This window comes from Micropterus dolomieu, linkage group LG09 (genome assembly GCF_021292245.1).
Source record: "Micropterus dolomieu isolate WLL.071019.BEF.003 ecotype Adirondacks linkage group LG09, ASM2129224v1, whole genome shotgun sequence".
Taxonomy (NCBI): domain Eukaryota; kingdom Metazoa; phylum Chordata; class Actinopteri; order Centrarchiformes; family Centrarchidae; genus Micropterus; species Micropterus dolomieu.
This window is the reverse complement of record NC_060158.1, coordinates 11775104-11800265: the sequence shown is the minus strand read 5'-3', so window position 1 is coordinate 11800265 and position 25162 is coordinate 11775104. Positions and strand designations below refer to the sequence as shown.

At 43.5% G+C, this 25162-nt stretch overlaps 1 protein-coding gene across 7 annotated transcripts in view; it reads right to left on the bottom strand.

Annotated features, from left to right (window-relative positions):
• Nucleotides 1-23788, bottom strand: part of ash1l (ash1 (absent, small, or homeotic)-like (Drosophila)) — a 33510-nt gene extending 9722 nt beyond the window's left edge. For 5 of the 7 annotated variants that reach the window (XM_046057923.1, XM_046057926.1, XM_046057927.1 and 2 more), the window contains exons 1-18: nucleotides 23447-23788; nucleotides 22323-22419; nucleotides 18655-19457; nucleotides 12291-16686; nucleotides 9140-9809; nucleotides 8000-8173; nucleotides 7778-7872; nucleotides 7238-7311; nucleotides 7036-7081; nucleotides 6687-6795; nucleotides 6278-6484; nucleotides 5969-6115; nucleotides 2525-2633; nucleotides 2242-2391; nucleotides 1596-1663; nucleotides 793-959; nucleotides 415-567; nucleotides 117-171 (exon numbers count right to left, since the gene is read on the bottom strand). In XM_046057923.1, coding sequence (XP_045913879.1) covers nucleotides 117-171; nucleotides 415-567; nucleotides 793-959; nucleotides 1596-1663; nucleotides 2242-2391; nucleotides 2525-2633; nucleotides 5969-6115; nucleotides 6278-6484; nucleotides 6687-6795; nucleotides 7036-7081; nucleotides 7238-7311; nucleotides 7778-7872; nucleotides 8000-8173; nucleotides 9140-9809; nucleotides 12291-16686; nucleotides 18655-19263 — 7229 coding nt within the window. In that variant the 5' untranslated portion in view covers nucleotides 19264-19457; nucleotides 22323-22419; nucleotides 23447-23788. Of the gene's footprint in view, nucleotides 1-116; nucleotides 172-414; nucleotides 568-792; nucleotides 960-1595; nucleotides 1664-2241; nucleotides 2392-2524; nucleotides 2634-5968; nucleotides 6116-6277; nucleotides 6485-6686; nucleotides 6796-7035; nucleotides 7082-7237; nucleotides 7312-7777; nucleotides 7873-7999; nucleotides 8174-9139; nucleotides 9810-12290; nucleotides 16687-18654; nucleotides 19458-22322; nucleotides 22420-23122; nucleotides 23140-23351 lie in introns of those variants that run through there. The other 2 variants (XM_046057924.1, XM_046057925.1) reach the window with 2 other exon arrangements.
• Nucleotides 23789-25162: the final 1374 nt, after the last annotated feature.

The window sequence follows — 25162 nt, the reverse complement described above, 5'->3', positions numbered from 1 at the left end:
ATGTGGGTGCTGTACACTGATAGACGAGATAACACAGTAACTCTGCTAGTGACACTAGTAAAACATAATCAATGAACCAGACAAAATGTAGGGTTGTCCCTTTTGCACACTTGTACCTCTTCCTGGATGGGAGGTTTACCAGCGGAGCAGCAAGTGTCTGGCCAGCTGAATCTGAGGAAAGACAAAAGAATAACATTCCTGTCATCATTTCTCAATCATAGAGCCTTATCTTTCAGTGAATATTAGATATTAACATAGAGGCACTGACAGATGTGTTTTAAAGCCCTGATCAGACCTCAGATCAGGCTAGAGGTCATACTAATGAGAATGTACTGTACCAGAATAGTACAATAGTAGGTTACATGTTCTACTACTACACACACACACTATATATTTCTCAATATAGACACTAACCCTTGTAGCTGGTGATCATGTCACAAATCTCCTTGAAGATGTGTGCGAGGCGAGCAGTGCGTGTGACTTCTGTGTTTTCCTCAGCAGCGGCGAGTCTCCGCGTGCGTACCGACCGCGATGTCTGCAGGGCCGAGAACTGCGTCAGGAACACATCTGGAAACAGGGCGCAAGCATGATGTTTCAAGTTTTTACGCAATTTTACTCAGCAAGTTTGTTCAAAGCGAGAAAAATAAATTCACAAAATACATGTACATGACAGTGTTGCCTTAACTAACATGACACTAAAAGAGTTTTTTTCCCACAAAATTCCTCTCAAATTTTCTTGCTTTCTTAAATTTATATCACTTTCTTTCCACGCCTCTAAGCTTATACACTCACCTGACTTAATGTTGCCGTCGTCACGGATGACTCCCCCCCAGCGTGTATATATGGACAGGCTGCTGGCGTCCCTCTCTCTCTCACCCTCTCTCTTCAGCAGCTCTTGTTTCTCCCGCATCTTCTCCCAGTTCCTCAGGAGAAACACTCTGTGCTTCAGCACAAAGTTCCTGTTGAAAGAGGGGAAAAGGACAGAAATGTGAAGATGGCCAACACAAACTCACATCTAATACTTCGTATGTCAAATGTACTTTCCTCTCTAGTGGAAGATTCTTTCAATTTGAAATCTTAAATACCACTACACAATTCAGTTAAGAAAGTACTGAAATTTAGAGGAATTTATTTAACTTATTATAAATTCAGATATGTTGTTTTAGACAAATATTGCAACATAAAGTCATAGGTTGCATTAAAACATCTGATTAGAGATGCAGAAATGTGTCAGCATTCCATCTACCATCAGTGAAATATGCATTTTTTTTTAAACCCCTTTGGCAACAAGTGTGTCACTTAATACACCTGAAATATGAGCAAAAGAACAAAATTCCCTAGAGGAAGCCATATGTGAAAACTGGAACCTGTTTTGCATCGGTATAAAAATGCAATCTGGTATCAGCCAATACATGTGGGCTGATAACATTTTTTTATTTGTTTGTTATAATATTATATTCGGTATTATTATGTGTAATCAGCTCCAGTCCACAATTTGCAGGAAACAAATGGAATACAGTGTGATCATGCTCGTGTGCACCAAACATCAGTTGCGCTTATGTGTTGCTTATGTGTCAGTTTGTGTGAGTGTTTACCTCTCTCTGTTGGACATGGGCTTCATGAGATGGGGGTAAAACTTGTTGCTGTCACTTGACTCTTCCTCCTGAAGATAAAGAAAGTTGTATTAAAGCGTTATCTTAATGGAGAACACCCCTCAGCTTATGAACTTACATGTTACTCCTGTTTCATTGCCAACTTCTTCTAAATGTGTATATTTTATATAAATATTAAACATAATCCTTTTTTTTATTTTAGGTCATACTATTCAGCCCTAATACAAAAGTATACCCTTCAAGGTATTCTGAGTTACTTTTAGACACCTTGTGTCCCAAAATGAGTACCTCTGAGACATAGACACATTCATGCCCTACATAGACACAGCACTTGATATTTAATAAGACACTGCCACATTTAGAGAAATCTTTTATATACCAGGCAATTAGCTTCTGCTAGATAACAATAGGCTAAATCTCAATCAAAATATTGTCTTTTCCAGTGTTTTAAGACAAAAAACTTTCAACAACACTTATTTTCTGAAGTGTACTTTCTCCAGAAATGGAAACTTCAATGTTTTTTGCTATAAAATGATTGCTTTTCTCTAACTAAAGTATTATATGATGAGTACCAGTAAATTGATACCAACACAAGTAGTCCGTATTTTTATGTACATTGATGACTCACTCGTTTCTTGAGCTGGTGTTTGGACTTCCTCTTCTCCTTGAGTCGACCCAGACGCCGAGTCCCTCCTGCCTTCGGAGGAAGACCGTTAATACGCTGGCTCTTCCCGCCAATGATACCCCGGCAGCTCTCGGAGCCACACTTACACACTTGCTGTAGAGCAGAGAAAAGAAAGCGCAAAAAGAGCGATGAGTTGTGCAGCTGTGATGATAGCTCTGAACATGAAATGGAAAAATATCAAAGTGTTATTCCATGCGGAGGTCAAAGATGGTCAGTGGTGCTTCACCTGCTCTTCTGTATTGAAGGAATGGAAGTTGTAGTCATAGGTGAGCTCAGTGCCGCTGGTGATCTCCTTGAGAGCGAAGAGACCAATTCTGTACACCCCATTCACCGACCTTAGACACAGAAGCCACAGTGGAGTCGAGTGAGTGTGTAAAGCATTCACATTTACTTTAAGTTAAAGGACAAGAAAGTTGAAGGATTTTAGGAAAGATAATTTAGAGCACATGGCCTCAGAAGGTTACTGGATCTTACTGTCTACGTTTAGAGGAGTGGTTTACTGATAAATGTTCAAGATGATATCATATTGACTTGCACTAGAACGCATTAAAAATAGTTATCAATTCATCTCTGAACTAAAGTAATGGAAAATCATATAATTTTCAGGTCAAGCTTTCCTGTTAGCCAATTACTGGTGCTTCCATGGGCCAGCTGTGAGCTTGAGATGAGTCTTTTTCTTAACAACAACTGAAACAAACAGTCAGCTTTGTGTAACAGGGGTGTAAGTAAATAATATACTACCACTTTAGTCAAGTTTGCAGTCAGGTTTCTGTCTTGACTTTAAATTATGTTAAACCATCTCTGTTACAATGACAATTACATTGAGGCATTTTAAAAATCAGAACAAAAAGAGAACAGGACTGCCCCCGTTTTCATCTGCTCGATTTGGCAACCGCTCAATAAGTTGTCCTCCGTATTTTACCCCTCTCCAAAACGAAGCACTGCTCCAGCGTTTCACCATTATTCTAAGAATAAAGCACACTATTCTGTTTGCCAGCCACTTGATAATTTATGCCTTCTATAGGGGTAAAAAGCTGGTTCAGCGCATTGTCTTCAGGCACTACAGCTGTATCTAAGGCCAGGCTGCATGTAATCTCTCTTCTGTGACAAGATGGATGACTCGTCAGGCTTTGTGCTGAAAATCCTCCATCCTTGTGGAGGTTTTTATTTCAGCCCGGCCACTCTACATTACACACACACACACACACATACACCGACAAGTGCCCTAGATTATGAGCTGGTCTATGCTGGAGGGCAGAGGGTACCGTTTGATAGTCCACTCTCTTAGTTCATTAGCTGTCCACAATCAATCCCTCTGAGAGTTAAACTGTTGTGACACATGTTGCAGATTTCCCATACACAGGCAAACCACTTCTGAAGAAAAATCCAAGTAGGTTGCACTTATAAAAGTCAGGCACAGGGAGGCCTGCTCAGCCAGGTCTCTCCAATTGCAGTGGATTTAGCCATGCTGTGAGAACAATCCCTCAGGAAACCAGTGAATTGTTTTGGCGTGGTGCAAGGCCTTTAAGCCATTTAGGTCTCTGAACACTGGCAGACTGACTGAGGTGATCTCATCAGATTACCACCACACAACCACATTAATAAGGTTGGGGTTTTGAGGCAGAGCCTTCTAATTTACAATGAAGTGCACCTGCTACACGTGTCCCTTTTAGTGCTTGTGTAAGATACGAAAACTAGGACAACACAATACCACCAAACTAGACTACTTATCCGTACCTTTGGATTAAGTGGTTTAACTGTGTAGCTGAAATAAATTCACGCAACTTCAAAAAACATGAATTAAAGTACACACAGTGATATATAGCCACAAGATTTATTATAACATGTCGTTACTTATAATGTAACCCTTGTTTTCTGATATCAAGAGTATGGAGTCAAGAATAAAATATCTGTAGCAGGGCTTTTTGTGGCTTGGCTGGCCTTGTCTCTACTTGGATCATACAGTACCAAAAGTATTATTTCTATGCTGAATATCTCATCTTATTTCTGGTACTTTCACTATACTCAGTTTGCCTCTTACAGAGTGAGAACGAAATTACCCAGCTCACACGAATCATCAGGCACACAAACAGATAGCAATTAACTGAAACTATTTAGGTAATGGGCTAGTATTTTCCAGTTCGTTAACCATAAATGACGGAAGCTTTTGGAAAACAAAATACTGAATTATCAAGCTGGAACATTTTCCATCAGCTTCTCCCACTCTCCTCTCACAACAATCCAGCAAGATTCTCAGCATCTCTTGTTTAACACTGTCTGCCTCTTTCATATAGTCTTTTGGCGTGGTGCAAGGCCTTGGTACCAGACAGTCCTTAATGGTTCCCCGTCTTGTTTGTCTCATGCACTCACCAAGGACACACATGCGGACGACGCGATACACTGACTATTCCACTGATCTACAGGTGGCGGTAACATGCCAAGATATGCCGCAATGTGCCAACAAAGATAGGGAAGAAGACTGCAAGCTAATAAATGTATTAAAAATACATTTAAAATACATCCACCTAAAAATAAATTGCATTTTTCGGCTCTGTAATTCATTTATTCTTTTAGAAGAAATCTAAAAACAAATGGGAGAAATTTACATTTTAAAGTTATCTGTTTCATGATGGCACCCACTGGTTTTGCATCAATTCGACAGAATACAGTTTCGGTATCCACCTATGTAGATTGACACAGCCAATCAAATCTCACATTTCAGTGTTCCATCATAGGCTGAGCAGACGGTCACACTAAGCCAGACAGCAGCCTGCTACACAACACAAGAGCCACAACAAAACAACAACCCAAACAAGTCTCCTTCTTATTTAACTTACATGAACAAAACATAACATGAACAACGTCATTTCCTGCACCTTAGCTTGTTGAACAAGCGGCCAAACAAATATTCACCGGAATAAAAAGTTCACAGCTAAAGTCAGTTTGCAGGCTAGACAGATTACAAGCAGCACATTAAACAGCATGTAAATGCACCTGCAAATGTTTTTTTGGTCACGCCGTCTGCCCATGTACTGACATGTGGGCATGTTTTGTTTGTTTTTTTACTTTGTCTCTCATGCCCTAGGGTGTAACACTAGCACTTTGGCAGCCTGCCAGCTGCTGTCAATCAAACACGGATAGGAACATGCCATTCCAGCTTTTCTGATATTTCCCCAGATACTTTTTTCTTCCCTTTAACAATACATTTAAAATAAACACATTGATGTTATTTGACTACAAAAGCGATAAATGTGAATTCAGTTAGAGGCTTTGCAAATGTTTTATGAGAAAAGAAATGCACTTGAAACACTTGTTAGAACTCAAGGGTACACCGTCCGTTGTGGTGATTAACAATAAATGTAAACATAATTTTTGTTTTATTACAACAAAACCACATGGCCCCTTTAAATGGTAAACCATACTCTTATTGTACTCCTAATGTAAGTTAACACTACCGTTACCATAGTGCGAGTGAAAGAGGTAAGCTTTCTTTGTCATCAAAGTCAGTGATGCAGTTTAAGTCTGGCTCAATTATCCGTCCTTAACAACTTGTGGCAACTGCTCATGCTTGTGCATCAACAGGCTTAGCCAAATCTGGGCTCTGGTGAAAACATAAAACCACCACAAGGACATTAGGACGGTACGGGTTTAAAGCTGCCATGATACCCACCACTTCTGCATCTCACAGTTGGGTTCACAGCTGTGGTTTATGAAGCGCGCCTCATTGCCCATTCGGTAGCTGTCAATCACCATGCCACTATCCAGATTCAGACAGTAATGGCCACTGTGGGAGAAGTACTGCTCCATCATACGGCTCCTGAAAGATGGTACGAGAGAGGGGGTGGGAGATTCAAAGAGAGGTTTTCATTAATTTCCATGTCAAGTCCTGAACTGAGGAAGTGAAACAGGCAGAAAGACAGATGCAGAATAAACACCCAATAACAATTTCTTGAATAATACGTGACCACGATTGTCTCACCTGAACTCCTGTTCGCTAACCACTTCTCCCAAGTACTCGATGATAAACTGTCCAGAGCGAAGTGACTCCTTGGTACGGATACCCCAACCCTTGCCCTCAGCACGGAATCGCTCTAGACACTGGACCCACTCATGTCTCTGGATGTGTTGGTTGTCACACAGATCACCACATGGGCAGGTGCTGGGAGAGCACTCAGCAAAACTCATCCTGGGGAAGCAGGAAAATGAGGCTGCTATTCTTTTGTCTCAACACTATAATGACCCTCTATTCACACATGTTTTGTTTACTTAACAAACAACTTTACAACAACGTTCCTAGACAAACATGACTAAACCAGAGTACTGTATTTTGAACAATAATAAGATCCAAGTGTTAAAAGCCGCCATTATATGCCGGGATTTATCTTTACCTATTCAGGCAATCATCCAGGCAGCATTTTTCAGTCGAATCCTCGCGTGGTCTACAGTTGCATGTAGTTGTTTCATAACCAGAAAGAGGCTTCACATCCACATAGACATCTGTGAAGCAAATGGGGAAATTACAATTTTACATTTACTGACACTATCATGAAGTGTGACCAGCAGTGAGAGCATCAAATATTTTAATTCCTGTTTTGCAAACAATGCATGTAATTGATCACAAGAACTACAACAGTTAAAGCAACCAAGGCAACCAAAACAAAGAAATGCAAGCACATGATTTAATCAGGCCACGAATTACATTCTGACTGGGTCCCTGAAACAAAGCCGGATACTCACTTGATCTGATCTTTTTATAAAGGGGGACATCAGGCCTCTTGTAAAGCTGAAACACAAAAACAGAATGATAAATGTAAAAGAGGTTTAACGACATAAACAAATGTGAGCCTTCACTGGGGCTTTACCTTTTGAAACTATCCGTCATAAATTTACAGTGAACAGAAAACCCTAAAAACACTTAGTGCTCAACATGATTGATCACCTGATCGTGTTTCCACAGCCATAAGATGTCGTAAGGCAACTGGAAATCAATGCGCTTCTGTCTCAGATACTTTCCTAAAAAAAAAAAAACAAAGCAGGGGAGAGGAAGTCATTTTTGACAATATGCATAAATCCTAGTTATATTCATAATTAGATTGACCCTCTGTGTTTTTCATCTTATCATCGCTGAAAATGCAGGCCTGTGGTTAATGAAAAAAGAAGTGTCCTGTTCCTAGAAGCAGGTTTACTGAGTTATCTGGATAGCTTTGATGAGTTATATCAGAAGCCCTTTGAATCTGAAGGTCAAAAGAGTAGTCATGGCTTTTACTCAGCAAAAGTGACTAACCAAACTTCATGAGATAGGCCAATGTTTGAATTCTGCTTATAAAACCAACTTTTTACAGCACCAGAAAACATAATTAACTTAGATTTGTCAAGTATTTTAAAAGACGGGACAGTTAATTTTGTTAATACCTGCTCAAATCCTGCGTTTTAAAAATAGGAGGCACCGTGCAAAAAAGTGCTCTAATTTGAGACTCACCAACATGTATAGGAGCTGGAAACAATCCATAGTCATGTTCCCCAGGTATGTATTCTAGCTTCTCTTTCTTTAGCTGCAGAAGCTGACTCCGGGGACTGCAAGATGTGGCATAGAAATGGTTAAAAAAAAACAAAAAAACTGTTATGATATCTTGATATATCTAAAATGAACTATTAGAAGGGAAAAAAGTAACATTTTATTGTAAGATTTCTTTGGACTCACTCTTCAGTCTTGTACACATCCGAGTAAAGGCCCGCCTTTTGGAACTTCTTCTTTGGAGGTCTGGCTGGTCTCTTCTCCCTTTGGCTGGTTATGGGTATGGGCGGAGCTTGTTCCCTGGTGACGGTGTCTGGTTGTTCTGGGGAGCAGTGGCCATCTGGCTTGCTTTCCATTGAGCTAAAAATAGAACCATGACTTGGTTTCTAGTGAAGACTGGACTTACTAAATGTTCCTTTTTACATCAGCATTTACTCACTAGGGCTGAACAATTAATCGTTTTCAAATCGAAATCGCGATTTGAAAGATCATGATTAGCTAATCGTGAAGACGGCAATTAAAATGCACAGCACATCTGACCCGTTTTAAACAGCCATTAAGTTACAAATTCATTCCATTGTCATCCTTGTGTGACAGATCTGCTCGTCAATCACAAGCTCCATGCTTCTCCTGTTACGGTCCTACTCACCAATCAGACTGGGCACAGGGCGTGTACTTTTTCCAACAACAAACAAAACTAGAGGAAAACGTGGGATAAGGGCACCAGCCGAATTGACACAGGCAGCAGCTGTGCTGCGGTTTTGTCCGGCGTGAACTCACACTGAAGTGTTTCAGCAGCGGACCATTTAGCCTACACGTTGTTGACGTTTTGTTGATTTGTGATTTTGTGTGCTTCAACAACAGATAACAGCGCTCTGTGAGCCTGCTCTGTTCCTCTCTCTGCAGGCTAACGTTACATATCCACATGGAGCATTTCAGAATAAGAGCATTTTGCCTGTCTGATTTTGCTGACTTGTTCAGATTTTGCTTATTTGTTCAGTTGTCTTTGATTTTCATGATACTACCATGGTTAAGTAGCTATCTAGTTAAATTGGGGGTTTTTTGTCTGTTTTAACTGTGTTTATTGTTGATGTATGATCGGGAGTCTGCAATGGGTGTTTTATTTTGAAAATCAACCGGATTCTCTATGCTGTTCTGTGTCTGACTTCCTGCCTGGTTTATCTGCTCTGTGCTGCTTGATGTGGCTTCCGTCAAAAATAGACTGATAGTGAATATTGAACTTTAGCAAAACTTTAGCCCTAGTACTCACTGTAAATCTTTGTCAGTAATGGTTAATATGCAACAATGTAATGGAAATTTGCTTACCCACGAAAGTGCTGGAGCTCGTCCTGGGTAAGCCAGCTTCTTCCTGTCCCAGATTTGGACCTTGCTACCAGGTTGCCCAGGTTCTCCTCTCTGTCCGGCAATCGTTCCTCAGTCTCTTCTACCTCCCTGTCCTCTATTTCCTCCTCTTCTTCTTCATCCCCTTCTCTGTCCCAGTGCTTCCTCTTCTGACCTTTTCTATGCTGGCCTTGGACTACCGACTCAATAGCATCTGTCACAGTGTCCCCCTCCCACCCTCTGCCCCCGGCTGGCCGTTCTCCTCCTCTATCCCTGTGCCGAGTCTGATTCAATTCAGCCACTGGTGGTGGAGATGGTGGCGGGGAGGGTAACGGGTACTTCCTGGGACGTCCGGGGCCCCTCTTCTTTACCACGTTGTTTCCTGTACGAGCCTGTCTCTGCAGCTTTTTGGCACGCAGGATTTTATTGACGTGGTGCAGGCTGTGTTTGGATGGCTGTACCCGATGGGAGTGGTGGGGCAGGGAGGCATCCAGGCAACAGTCCTGAGTGGGGGAGAGGCAGGAGGAGGAAGCAGAGCCGTGGGAGTGAAACAGAGAAGGTTGGTGATGGTGCTGCTGCTGTCGATGGTGCAGGGATCCATCAGGCCCTTCAGGGGTCGAGAGGGCAACACCTCTTGTCTGGATACCTGATGAACCTTGTCAAAGACACAGAAAATTATTGCTGCATATGTAGCACTAATTATCAAAGCACACAGCACACATTTTTAACAATTCTTAGGGTTTGTAAGTGGCAACAGTTGAGACAGTCAGCTGTGATTATACTGCACTGTGAATGTCTTAACTTTGTGAACTAATGGACAAAAGTATACAGTTTGGTAAGATAAAGGGACATGTGAACTTGATATTTTTTTACTATTCATGCCAAACATTTTCTGAATGACAAAATAGTCTTTCACTTTTGGTTATTAATTACAACTTACAGAAATTTAAATTTCTGCATAATTTAATTTATCTCATACTCCCCCTGGTCTTCTAAGAACCTTGACCCTTTACCTAACCTATTCCTCCACAACTTTAAACTTAAATTACTTCATTCAATTTATTCTATATGAATTGTCCTTTAACATTTTAATACTCCAATTGCACCATTTTTAGTCGAAGAAGAAAAAGTGTTTCAATGCAAATGTTTTGAACAGAATGCCACAGATTTAAAACAATATTAAAAATGCAAGCAAGCATGCAAGCAAGCAAGCGCAACTATAACAGACTGAATCGTAACAAATACTGCTATACTTGTAATATGTCTATTAACACCATCATTGTGTGTCAAACAAGTCCACGCTCAGTTAAAGAAGGCTGCCCCATGATCAGCGACCCACACAAACTGGCCACTGTGAGATCAAGAAGGCCACACATGTAACCCAAGTCACCGGGTAAGACAGAGTCAGAGGGGGACGACTGATTAGCGAGCTTATCAGAGTGAACAACAGATTTAATCACTGTCTGGCCCCTGCCCCAGTCCCATGTGTTGTGTGAACATGTGGTCATGATGGGTTATCATGCATGAGTCAGCCAGTGTATGGACACGCAGGTTGTACATGGCTTAAGTTATGTAGTTAATGGGAACAAACATTTATTATTGTTTTGTTTTTCTGACTTGGAAATTCACTTAAAATCTAAACATTTGGATGGAAACATATACATTCACACCTGCTCTTTTATGCTACACCTTATCCTTGGCTACATTTACAGTCTTTTTTTCCACATCACTCTCTACCCATACTCTCTTGTCAGTATGCATCTATCTACCTCCATCACTCCCCACTTTCTTGTGTGCCAGCAAAGCCTCACCCTCTGCCTCCTCTACCTTCACGGTGCAGTCTGCGACCGCTGGTTGACCCCAAAGCCTGAGCTCTAATCCAGGATTACCCTGGCCTGGTTTGAACTGCACCATGCTGCCTAAACTGGGACCTTACAGCTTCCCATCTCACTTACTAACATGCACATATGAATTGGGTAATATTCAAATACAAACACCTACCCTACCACTGCTCTCACACACAAACACACACACACACACACACACAAAGAACATCATTCTTAGTCAGGGGGCATTTGGAGTCGCACTTATAAAGCAAGACCATGGCTTTATAAGACCATCAGCAACATTAGATCAGCCCAGGTGCTGGGTGTAGGCATCACATTGTGGGCTTTTGAGGGAAATGTCTACTAAATATAGCTTGTTAACAAAACACTCCACCCATTTTGCTCCAGCAGGAATGCTATATGAACTGTGGCCAACTGCGGCCATCCACACTCACAAAGGGGCCAGTTTAAGTCATTACGAAAGCTTTTTTTTTACAAAGCCCATAACCACTAGTAAGAGCTACCAAATGTCAGAGAGTGTATGCACAGGGGATGTCACTGTGTCTTTCAAGGGGACTTTTTCACTAAAATAAGTGGCCCAGTCTACTTTGTATTTTCTTTGTACAGATGGGGGAGAGCTGAGAGGGCTACAGAGTCAGAACAGATCATTTTCAAGTGATGTTTGATCTAACCACAACTGAGTAATGGATGGTTCTCCAGTTGTAACCACTACACAATTTCTCAGCACTGTGACGGATTTTCAGAGAGCAGAGACCAAGTTTTGAGAGCCCACTTGCTGTGCCATATGGCAATGTCTGAAAGGGTTATTGCCCAAAAACATAGTCCTGGAATCAGTGCTGGATCTAATTGATTGCACACTGTTCCAAATGCACCATAGCTGTGCCAAGTCATAAAGCTCATTATACATCACCCAAATACATTCAGCCACAGGATTCTTGACACAACTGCATCCGAACTATTTTTGGAAAATGAATTTGGTGCACAATTGACTCCATTAACCTTTAACAATGCCAAGTTTAATATGGGTCAAAAGATTTTCTGTGTTCAGCCAGCAAACTCCAAAGCTTACAGGGCTACATGAACAATATGGAATTCAATGCTTTGAATGAAATGTCAAAGAACAAATACATACAAATACCTCATTGCTGCTAATGTTACTGTTTATTATAAAGTCTTTTCTTTATTTTAAATTAACTATGCAGATGCTGTTGTTACCTGTATATGAGTTTATCGGTGGGTGCTCAGCTGCAGCCCACTCATTACATTTAGCTCAACTAAATTAGACTTACCTAACTCTCTTCTTTCTGCTGATGTTGAGCGGTCCTTCCTCATTGGCCGTTCCATGCGGGAGAAGCTGGAGCTCTCTGTGACTACCTCAGTCTTTCTGCTCCTGCCCCCCTTCAGTGTAGTGCGGGTGAGAGCAGATGCAAACAAATTTGTGAGGTTTGGAGAATCATGGGTTCCAGGCTCTACATCCTCCATAGGAGTGAGAGGCTCCTCATCCTCACTGTCTGAGCAGCCTGCTGGGTCTTCAGCCCGTCCATCTGAGAAAGGACCCTGGCCAGGTGCCACATGGCTCCGTGAAAGCTTAGAGTAGTCTGCCTTAGAGCTGCCCATCCTGAACCAGGACTCCACTGGGTGGTGGCCTTTTGAGCTGCTACCCAGTGCCAGCCTGGAGGGGCCAAGACAGGACATGGAGCTCTCTTTGCGCTTGTACCTTTCTGCAGATGAGGATGATGATGAAGAAGGGGAGTTAGCAGAAGAGGCAGCAGCTTGCTTGCTGGCACTGATGCTGGAGGAGTCTCGTCCAAAGCGGCATCGCTGTAAAGACTCTGCCATTCCTAAACTACCAACGCGCTCTCCTTTCCCTGATGCTCCACTGTCAGAAATCCCTGCGCTAGCCCGACTCCCTGATCCTCCTCTTGCTGCTTCCTCCCTGTCCTCCTCAGCACAGCGCTCCCTGTGTTTATGTCTGTGTTTGTGTTTGTGGTGCCAGTTGAAGGAAAGCTCAGAGGACATGGGTGGGTAGAGAACAGGGGACCTTCCTCCTCCCAGGTACTCCTGCCTAAGTAGCTTATGTTTTTTCTTGTGAAATTTGGAGGGGTTCAGCAGGAGATGTGATGGGTGGTGATGATGCATGTAAGATGTGGGGGGAGGAGGGGGGAAAGACGGTGAGTGGTGAGAGTGGTGGGAAGGAGCTGTGTGGGGTGACTGGTGGTGTGGGTGGGGATACAGAGTACTAGCAGGAGGATAGCCTCTGTAATAGCCCAACCCCAGGGGCCCAGAAGAGTAGGGAACACCATAGGAGGGGTGGTAGAAGCCTCCACTGGAGAGTGGAAATCCAAGCCCAGGTACAAAGGGAACTTCAGACATGGACTCCCTCAGTTTGGGAGGCCGTCCCCGTTTCTTCTTCATGTCTGGTTTACGAACATAGTGCAATGGGTCACAGGAGTATGCAGGATGGGAGTAGTAGCTACCGAAGTTAACCCTGAAGATTGTAGGCAGGAGGTCCCTGTGAACATAATGATGTGGAGGAGGGCCACTTGTGCCTCCTATGCCACCACTGGCCCTGCCCCCCACTCCTGGCCCTCTACTCGTTCCTGCAGCCATGCCTATTCCACTGCCAAGCCGGTGCCCTGTGGTGCGGTGTGCTATCCGAATTTCACTCAGTCTCACAACAATCTCGTCCAGCTCAGCAAGAAAGTCTGGGTCATGCCGCCGGGAGCGCAGCTGTAAATACTTCTTCTTGCGTTTCCTTTTCTGTCTTTTTAGCTTGTCATAGCCAGGACACCCATGGCTGCGGCGTTTACACTTGTGCTTATGTTTCTCTTTGTGTCCCAATAATGAGGAGGCAGGAGCTGCTGGGTGAGATCTCCTGGGGTCAGGTGATGACCTTGCCCCGTGGGGTGATGGAGAGGGTGAGGGATGTTCCATAAGCACAGTGGAGTGTCGCCGCCTGCCTCTGGAATTAAGGCCCACCCCTGGACCCATAGCTGAACCGATGACACCTGGCATTAATAATCCACTGCCCATCCCGGGTGGCATTCCAATTCCACCCAAGCCACCCGCCCCTCCAGCTTTCTCACCACGATCAGAAGTACTGTTATTGTCTGTTCCTATACCACTGTCACTGGGCACTGTCTCCTCACTGTGTGACTCACTCACTGGTGACGGAGTGGCTTCTTTTAGCTCACTGAGGGGTGCAGGGGAGGTGGGATGGAGCGGCCTGGGAGGCGAAAGCTTATGATAATGGAAGTGCTGCCTATAATGGTGGTGCTGATGGTATCCACGGCAGGATGACTTTTTCTGGGAAGCTGCTGTGGCCATAGATGATGACATTGGGCCCAGCCCTGGGTTGCGAGGATTAGGGGCTGAAAAGGTTGGAGGAGGGAAGGAAAACGTGTTGTGGCTATGATGGGGGTTAGAATAGTGAGAGTGACCTACAAAGTGCACTGAGCCTGGCTCCACAAAACTGGCATCGCTGATGGGACTTAGGCCTCCACTAGACTGTGAGAGGGAGGGGGAGGGAAAGACCTCTGAAGAGGAGAGCTGGTGGTGTTGTGATTGATGGTGATGGAGAGGGGAAGTGGTATTTGGGGATAGGAAGGGTTCTGGTGGAGCTGTAGCTGTGGCATTAGTCATTGCTTTTGGTTTACGGCCTCTCCTTTTACCCATGTATATTGTGCCCTTTTTACTGACATTAATTTGTGGCCCTAGTTTTCCCCCAAAAGAAGCAGCCAGAGAGGACAATGATTGTGTTGCAGCTTCCGCAGAGCCAACCACACTACTGGTGGAGCCTTTAGGGATGTCTTCTGTTCTAGGGCCTAACAAGATTTGACTGAGAATACGCTTCCGTTTCATGCTTTTCATCTTATTGATCTTGCCTATAATAGTTTTCATGATAAGCTGCCCATTTCCTTTGCTGCGGAACCGTTTGTCTCCCATGTCCCCTGCCTCTGGAGCCAACGTGGGAGGTTGACCCTCCTGGGGTAAGGTAGGAGGAAGGCGCTTGGGGCGTCCACGTTTTCGAGGTATTGGTTTAGGAGGGTTCAGGTCTACCTCTGGGTGAAGAACAGGGGGGTCCTGCTCTTCTTTGGACTTCAATAAAGATGAAAAGACCTTGGAGGGAGCCAGCTTGTTAGGTAGGCACCCACGGGTCGAGGCGTCAAGCCTTGGCATTTTTGACTTCGGCCTTCCTCTTTTTTTAGGCTGGGTTGGGAAGAGCTGTGATGCTGGATTTTGTGGCACAGGATTGGGTTTCACCTTATTTGGGTTAGGAGGCCTGCCTACAGGTCTTTTCACTGGTGGCAATGGCATTTCCAAGCTTGAAGATAAAGGCATGGTGGTTTTGCTCTGGTCGAAGGGACTGTCCTGGCCTGCTCTTTGACACTGAGTCTTGTTCATTACACGGGTCCAGCGGGGTTTCCTTCCCCTGCGTTTTTTAAGGGGTTTGCTGTCCTGCTCTGCAGGAGAATCTAGGGATGAATCAGGGGAATCATCTCTAAGAGGCGTTTGTGGGCTTTCTTCACCATCCAGCTCTGGTGAAGAAGGTGCCCTTTGTCTTACAGGCTCAGGAGGACTGCTAGTCCGACCGGGTCGGCTACTATCCCGGTTGGGACTGCGCTTACTTGGACTAGAGCTCTTCCCCCGCAGTGACTGATTACCAGCCCCCTTGTCTTTTCCATCTGGCTTTCCTGTTCCTACTGGAGGAGGGCACTTGGTTAAGTCTCTGGGGCTATCCCTCTCCTGCTCAATCTCACTTGCACTGCTTTCCTCTGCCAAGGCAGGACTATCTCGTGCATGGTGTCCTTGTGAGGGAGCAGGGGAGCCCAGATGACTCACTGCACTCACTGTCCTCTGCTCAGCTGTGGTGGTGGAGGAGGATGAAATGGGACAAGATGGTGAAGAGGTGGTGTGGGGTAAGCAGTGAGCTGGACGTGACTGTGGCTTTGAAATGCTACTGTTGTTGTCATTGTTGATGTCCTTTGACATGGCTGACAGGCGGTTATTGCCATACGTGAGTGCTGGGCTGCTGCTGCGACTACTGCTGTTGCTGCTGATGTTATTGGCGCTGTTGCTACTAGCTTTCCCAGCCCCTTCTGTGTCCTCCTTCCTCAGTGGTGTCAGGATAGGTGAATTTTCCATAACATTGTCTTTATTCCTAGAACCATAGGGACGACCAGGAGGTCGTGATACAGGAGGTGGCGGAGAAAGGTGTACCATTCTTGAATATGTGTTCCTATTGGCCATAGCCCTGTCCCGTTGCTTGGCTGTGGGGGCCATAAAGCCTGAGCTTGGGACAGGAGGAGCGGGGTCAATCTTTAAGGGCTTCGCCGGCTTAGGGGTCTTTGATGGTGGGCAAGTCGCTATGAGTTGAGCTAATTTCTCGGTGACTGTGGGTGCTCCCCAATTTTGAACCCCCTTGTCCTTGTCCCTTTGACTTTCAGTGCTGAAGGTGTACTGAGAAGGTTTAACACCTTCAAAGCTGGGTTCTTTTGATGCAGGTAGTGGTGGAGAAGGGGAAGATGTCCTGGGGTTGGGTTGTGGAGTTGGTGTTTTCTTCCCAGAAGGATGCGTTTTGCTGTCTGGTGGAGCGCGGTGAAGGTTAAGGGGCCTCTCAGATGTGGTTGTGGCTGCTTTCGTGTCTAGCTTTGTATCAGACTTGCAATCCAACTTTGGTGAACCCTGCAAAAAAAAGATGGCAGGTGGTTAATGAGAACTGGTACTAAGGAATAATTATTACATTTAAGAAATACACTACCCAGTTTCTAAATATCATGGATGGTAGGGCTGGTGCTTCTGGGGTGGTGACATTAGAAACAAATGCTTATGAAATAAATGGCCTACCCCAGCTTTAAGAAAACATACTGATTCTCCAGTTCAGGAAAAGGGTTGAAATACAGTGATTAAATTAAAGCATCACAGTAATCCTTTTGAATTTGAGGTCCACTATTTTTCTGATCAGACATCTGACAAACAGCGTCTGTTATTAATATTAATATTAATATCGTAACACAGCAGTGACTAGGAAATTAGACTAATTTTAAAATATGCCACTATTATCATTAATCTAATGTGCTTTATGTGTGTCTTTTTCAGGATGATGATTGAATGAAATATTAATGAGACATGTTTTTGATATTTATTTTGGATAAATCAATCAATAGATTAATCAACTTCTCAAAAAAATAATCCTTAGATTAGTTAATTTAAAAGCAAATCGGTGGGTGCAGCCCAACTGGATGTATGTACAAAGTTACTACTACAACTGAAGTCATACGCTGACATCTAATGACAACATTGAGAGGAATGTGGCAAAATCAAGAGCAACTCTGGTGTTAATGTCACTGAACCTAACGAGTTGCTCCTATCAATCAGAAAATAGGTTTCTATACCCCTTTACAAACTGCAATTCATTGATGCGATTTTTGGCCCAATGTTGCTTCCCCGGCATACCCGTGGGGGAAGTTACACTCAACTCAATAACACTTTTCAGGGTCAGGTTGGGGACAGATACAGAGAGCTAGAGAGAGGGGTCACGCAGTAAAGGGGGGTGGAGAGGACATGGCCAGGCAGAGACAGAAGATAGACGACACAGACGGAGGGAGATTGGAGGGGGCGGTACATGATGAATAGAGACAGGCCAACAGAGAACACAAAGAAAACTAAAGAACAATTTATACTCTGCTCTTTATCTGCGCAATAACACGGTGATTACTAGGGTAAATTTGTTGTGGTTCACTTCCTTGCTGACGATTGAATAATAACATTTTAAGGAAGTATGGTAAATGTACAAAAGAATGTACGAAAAATAAAAATAATAATTTGGTGATAAGGCTTGACAATTAATTGAAAAGTAATCGAAACTGAAAGTCAGAGCCTCTAACAGACGTAATTTCCCCATGTCAGTAATTTTGGTTATTTGCGCTAACCGCCTTCACTTTCCAGCAGTTGTGGAAACAACAGACAGACTTTTAATGAAGGACACACTGTGACCTATACTGTGCAGTTACTGCCAGACTGACAACTTATTACTCACTCGCTTTTAGCGTCACTTTCTGCCGCTCACTCTCTCTCATTTGCTCGTTTACTCACTCGCTACGCAAACATATAGGTACGCTAACTTTAACTCTGCTGCTCTTATAAAAGCACCAGTCTCATAGATGTCCTTTGATGAATGAGGAGAGGAAGCTAGCAAAGCGTGATTTAACATGCTCTCACAGTGTGCGGGTGAAAAACATTTGATCCGCATTGATATTAAATAATTGAGTGAAAGTTTAGTAGCAGCGGTCATAATTCAGCAGCGGCGATGTACCGAATATATGGGAACTATGTCTGTAATGTGCATGTCATCATTACCATTTTACTTAACATTTAGATAACGGATTTGTGAAATCTGTGAATAAATAAACCCAGCTTTAATAGCTGAGCATATTTACAGCACAAACCTTGTCAAAAACCACAACAAAAAACATTCAAAAACAAAATAATCGTTCAATAATCGTAATCGAGATCAAATGTTCAATTAATCGTGATTGTGAAATCTTCCAGCCCTAATGTTGAACACTCTCAATGCTGAATGTTCACTTTTGGCAGAGTGTGAATCCATTTATGAATCAAAATACATAAACTGACAATGTTTTCCCTCCTTACCCTTTTTGCTGGAGCACTCCCATTCACTTGGGAGGGTGACAGGATGATAGTGCTGGCGGTAGAAGGAGCAGGAGGAGGTGGTGTAGGAGCTTTAGCAGAGGTGGTTGTTGAAGATGATGGGGCTGGTCTGTTGACACTGGGACCCTTCTCCTTCTCTTTTTCCCTACCATGTGAAGGACTCTGGGTCTGACTGCCTGGCCCATCACCTGTAGCCCCTGCACGGTTTCCACGAGCACTGCCTCCTCCACGCCCTGTATGCCTCACAGTGGCCCTGAAGGCTGGTCGGCACACATAATTCTCCAAGATCTTAGGGGGCTTCTTTGTTCGTTTTGCTTGAAGTCCAATCTTAAGTTTGACATTGCCCTCGGACAGGCTGCTCTCCTTGATGGAGAAATGAGACTGGTCACCGCTGGCACCTCCTGGGCCACTTGGCCCTGCACCTCCTGTACCAGACGAGACAGCGGCAGCTCCCTCCTTCTCTCTGTCTCTCTTCTTCTCCTCCTCCTCTTCTTTCTTTCCACCCCCTCCCTCCTTCTCTCGCTCCCCTGTGGGGGCACCTGAGAGAAGAGGGGGTGGAGTTGCGGTTCCCCCCTGAATCTTCAGATCCATCAGAACTTTAGGGGGCGTGCAGGTTTACTAGGGAGGGGATATTGTGGATACCAGGTAGAGTTTTTGTAAGGGGGTGGGATGGGGGTGAAGGGGGAAAAGGGGGAGGGGGATAACGGTGAGGGTGAAGCTCTCCTTGGTTTTAGGTGGCTTCTCTCCCTTCCTCAGCTGTCCAGCCCTCTTTCTCCGTCCTTCAACTGTAGCAGTAAAGAAAGGTATAGCAGGGAGAGAGAAGGAAAGGGAGGTTGGAGGGGGAAGAAACAAATTCAACATTAGTCACCGCAACACAGGACATCAAGCAAACATTGACACTTTTAAACAGTGCCCTGCAACTGAGAAGTATAAAAATGTCTTTTGATGAATGATGCTGGAAAGCAGACGGAGGGCAACAATTTTTATCATCTATTTGGTTAGAGGCTGTCCTTCATCCTGTCTGGGTGACTTTTTATGGTGTGTCCGTCCTCACAGCCTATAACAATCTGTGACCCATTTACACAGCCATGGCTCTTCTACCTGAGAAATGTAACCTTAAGCTCAAGGACTTTGAATTGTCCACCTGATAACTACAAAGTCCAGAATGAACAGTTAATCCCACAGTGCTGCCACAGCCTTCCTAGGTGTTACAGGATAAGATGCCAAATGAGCAATCCCTTAAGTTCCCTTATTAGCCACATTGAAAACGTGTGCCTGTGATAGTGGCATACTGCTCAAACCCTGTGTTAGCACAGCAGCAGCAGAGAGCAGCATGTTTCTTAATTGTGCTCCTTAGAGGACAGCCCAATTCAATGAAGTTGTCTAAAGCTCCCCGTGGCCACTGAGTGATTTAATGCGGATTCGCCCCCAAGCAGGTGCTTTCTCTGGGTGAAGTCATTTGGAGGCAATTCAGAACTGTGACCTCAGCACATTGGGCCCTCTGGGACTAGACAGAAGATCCGGCCGCCTTTCCCAGCCTTCGCCAGCAGCAACTGAGAGTGAGTGATAGAGCGTCAACCTGCCGGCGGTTTCTCTGCACCCTACATTAGTGGAGAGCACTAAAGGAGCCACTTAATGGAGCCTCAGGAAAGTCATACAAGTCATCACATCAGTAAACTGTCACAGCAAGAGAAAAAAAGGCATCTACCCTACACCGAGTCTTAGACTATGTTTGTTTTAGGTTATGACTGTGGAAAACAGTAGTAGAGATTTTTGTGTTGAACCACACAGCCCGATTTTTGGAGTCTGGCCTGTAGTTCCCCCACGCCCTCTTTTCTGTGTTTACTTCAATTACTCACTCCATTTCGCCTAAAAAGTGCAGACTCCCCCTCGCTACACATACCACTCTCAAATCACACCTCCCTCTTTTCTTTAACACTCCATCAATCTCTGTGTTCTTTCGTCGTTTTCTTTAAGCTTTCCCATCCTCTTCCTGAATCTTATTTCGCAAACTTGGAAAGCAGTATTAACAGCACACAAACTAAAGTTACTGTGTTCCTTACTTTAATCAAAAACACATTTCACCCACCACCACCCCCCCAACTCTGTTCCCTGTGTCCTCTCTCAGTGACAAATGTTCTCCTCATTCTTTTATACTAAATGCTCACACAGATACTAGCTGCTTCCGCAGCTTGACAGCAGCTATGCCACAAATAAGCCCCTATAGTACCCAACTCTGTGAGAGACTACTGACAAAAGTCTAGAGAAAAGACTCCTGGAGAGTCAAAACATTCCTCTCACCTCTAACAAGCTAAGCCAGGTCATTTACTGGCACTTTGTCTCATGTAAACGATCTGATACTGGGCCGAATCGCTTTCTAATTCGTGCTTGATAAGCTTTAACACTAAAGCATATCATTTTCATATTTAGCATTGAGGTACACTACAGTCATTTTCGTTTTTTTACAGTCATAATGCAAAACAACAGAATAAAAGCACTACTGGTTTTAAAGACAGATATCAGTCATGCCTGTCTGTTTTACTCTTTTACTTTCAGAGTAATAACTAGGGGTTAAGGTAGAAAGACCAATAAATACACTTAAAAATGCAAGAAATTAAAATGAAAAACAGAGAATCAATAATCAATATCAGGCCTAAGAAATGGCAGCGCAGGCAGGAACGTAGTAAACAACTTCCCGCGCCCCCTCCTCTTCTTTCCCTTTACTCCCTCCCTCCCTCCTTTCACTCCCTCCTCACTTTTGCACACGTTGTTCATAACTGCTGATTTCCCTTTGGCCATAGCAGTAGTATCCAACCCACCCACCCCCAACATCATTCACACAAGGGCTGCCGTCTGCCCTCAGAGCGGTGTGTCATTTCCAGGACTTTTACTTCATCGGCATTAGTACAGAGCTCTCGGGGGGGGGGGGGTAAAGCAGCCAAATTCCTTTAGTACTACCATTACTTTGTGTCATCTAACGGTGGAAGTGCTCAAACATACTTGTAACACACCATGGCCTTAAAAGTAAGCGGCTGATAATGTTTAAACCCCGAAGACTTAAACGAACTGCAGCTGAGGCGGCAATGACAGGTGTCGGTCAGGCCAGTAACATCCTCAGTCTGTAACAACCCAGGGAAGTTCATTCCTGTTCATAACTGCCTAACAATACAGTGCATAAAATGTGTGTCGACGATTTTTCAAGTTACACTTTGCCTCGTGCTATGCAAAAAACGAGGTTGACCTGCGGAGGGCTGAACAAACCAAATAACGTTCTCTGCTTTCAGTTTCTGTACAGTCAACACTGCCCCTCAACGGGGTAACTCCTGAGTCTTAATTTTACCTGCAAGTACTCAGATTCTCTCAGTAAACACATCCCTGTTTAGTCATACTCGTCATTACTGTCTCGATCGAAAGGAAATCCGGCCTCACAGACATGCTCTTGCAGTTTCTCAAAGCCGTTAGGGTGACACTGCAATGCACGCAGTCGAGAAATAATTTTGCAAACATCTGCTCGTGCGTAACGTTAAACACTGGACTTTTAAAATCTGCTGAAGGCACTGACAATAACAATGAGCAATCTGATCCAGTGAATCTACGCTGTTATGTCAACAGCAACAACAAATCAACACATATATTTATTATTCACTCACCACTGTAATTGTCCAGAAACGGTGTTCACATTATTTGGCTCTGTGTCCTCCCTTCGTGTGTATCAACATGATGGTCACATATTGTATCTTCCGAGTGCTGAATTGCCAAAACCAAAAACATGAAAAATGTCAGCTTTGGGTTACTATGATGTTTTTAAGATATAGCTCTATGGCATGTACGTCAATCTGAAATGAGTATTTTGTATTCAAGATACAATTGCATAACGAATGTTTGTGCGGTTTTCAGATGTGTCAAATAGGTTATGACAAGGTAATTATCTTGAGCGCAGCCACAAATCTCAATTTATAAATCAATGCACACAGCTCTTGACCACCTACAAAAAATTGATTGTTAACCTTGCCTCCTCCAAAGCACAAAGTTGCCATGGTGTAAGCCGACTGCCAGCATGCACAGCATCCCCCCTTTCCAAAAAGAAATGTATTTCTATAATATTTAGAATAACAGGCAGGGCGGTAAAGTAATAGCGTGGTCACCTGGAGCTTAATTTAGCCAATGCATTGTGAAAGGTTTGTGTTTATTTTCTAACAAGCTAGGAGCTAACTTACCAGTCCTCCAATAATAGACAGCCTGCGCTACATTTTGTATCAATGGCACTGGCTAACTAGCCATATATCAGCAGGCTGTTTGAGGCGATTTAGGCTAATTTCGCCATGCACAGCTTTAACTTTTAACTGTGTGTAGGCTGCACATGAGTAGAAAACGCCTAAAGCATTTAAGCAATTTGTGTATACCGAGTGAAAATGACACAACCCTGGACAAGTGATGTACATAATCTTACATCTCCGTCACATTCTCGTAGGCACTCGTGTTACTACATCTCAGCTACGACGGCTAACGATGCACTAGCAACTCAGCTAAACCAGAAAAAAAAAAATTCTCACGCTGATTCAAAGACAAACGCATAATTAAATCGACTGAAATTCAGACGCAAAAAATGTGGCGAATTATATTCCAGCGGCATGAAATAACAGACGCAGCTCCGTGTAGGTTATTAAAAAAACACTAACTGTCAACAAAATGGCGGCTGCGTTGAATCAACAGAGACCCGAAATGGATCTCCCTCTATTTCTTCTTCCTCGGTGCTAAAATCCTTTTTCCTTACAGCAACTGGTATCCGTAATATCTCCCGAGATGCTCCGAAATCCACTCCGCCACGCCGTTAGCTAGGCCTGGATGTGTCAGCACGGGCCTCTCTCATTAATCGGGCCTCCATGTCTGATCAGCCCGTATCGCTACTGTGTCAGTACAACACGGGCATTCTCGGTCCCAGGGAGGGAGGGAGGGAGGGAGGACGGGCAGAGGAGGGCGGAAGGGAGAGAGGGGAGAAAAGGAGAGCAGAGGAGAGCAAATGTCGGTCGTAAGCGGTTCCTGCGGTCCCTGGTCATTGACAAAAATGTCTGTGTTTCATTATTTAACTACTTTCGGTTGCCGTGTTTTCGGGCTGGTTCAGAGTGTGTTTACTGTATGAAACCGTCAACTGTCAAACTGGCGGTGCCTGGTCTGCTACAGAGAGAGTGTCAACATAACGTTACATTATAGAAACAGTACACACTGCAGCAGGCAACGGGAGCCGTGTCGGCCTATAAGTAAATAAGTATGCTCTATAAAGATGTTAGCTTAACTTTTCTGTTCCAGCCGAAATGATTAGTCGACTAATCCATCAGTTCATTGATGTTAAATTAATCGGACATCATTTTAATGAGTAGTTTATTTGGCAAAAATACCAACCATTTCTGGTTCCAGCTTCTTAAATGAGTGGATTTGCTGCTTTTCTCTGTTTGTTTTTATGGTTGTAAATCAAATATGTTTGGGTTTTAGACTGTTGGTAATAAAAATTTAATTAAACATTGGGAAATAGAGATGGGCATTTTCCACTAGGCTATACTTTATTTAACCAAATTATAGGCCATAACTAAATGATTCATTGATGAGTCTGAAAACAAAAAAAATTCTACTCTACTCTGTTGTTGCATTTACATACATTCATCTGTGCTGCTATGTCAACCTGAATTTCCCCTACAGGGGATTAATAAAGGTATATCTTGTCTTTTATCTAATCCTTGGCTTTTGTTAGCTGTAAAATATATTCTATAGGTTGTGCTGTATTATAGTAGAGTCACCTGTTCTATTCTACTAGGGCTGCAACTGCTTATTTTCATCATTGATTAACCTGTTGATGATTTCTTCCCCTCAGATTAATTGATTAGTCTATAAAGTGTCAGAAATAGTAAATACATCCAAGTACCAAGGTGCAAGGTGATGTCATGTCTTCAGCTTGCTTGTTTTGTCTGACCAACAGTCCAAAAATGTTTAATTTACAATGATAAAAAGCACAAAGGCACTTTTGCTTAATAAATGACTTACTGTTAATTAATTACCAAAATTGGTGGCGATTCATTTTCTGTCATCAACTAGCCTGATTAACTGACTTGTTTGACCACTGTGTGTATTGTTCTATGCCACTGCTCCATAGCCAACAATTATATGGTACTGTAAAGGCTACCTACTGTGTACTGTATTGAAACAGAGGTGTATTTTATATTCCTGTCGATTCAATGATATACTGCACTATCCTGTTTAATCAGACTATATTTTATTGGAATGGGGTATATTCGACTGTATTCTACATATACTGCCATATTCAAGTACACTTTTCTGTTGTACTATACTGATGTCTAAGATCTGACAAAAAATACCAGTCATCTACTAAGCAGTTACAACAGCGATCACCACAAAAGGTGAACAGAAAATAGGCACTCAACTCAGTAAAACAAAGCTGCCATGTTAACTGATTATAAAACAGACTGATTGGTAGACC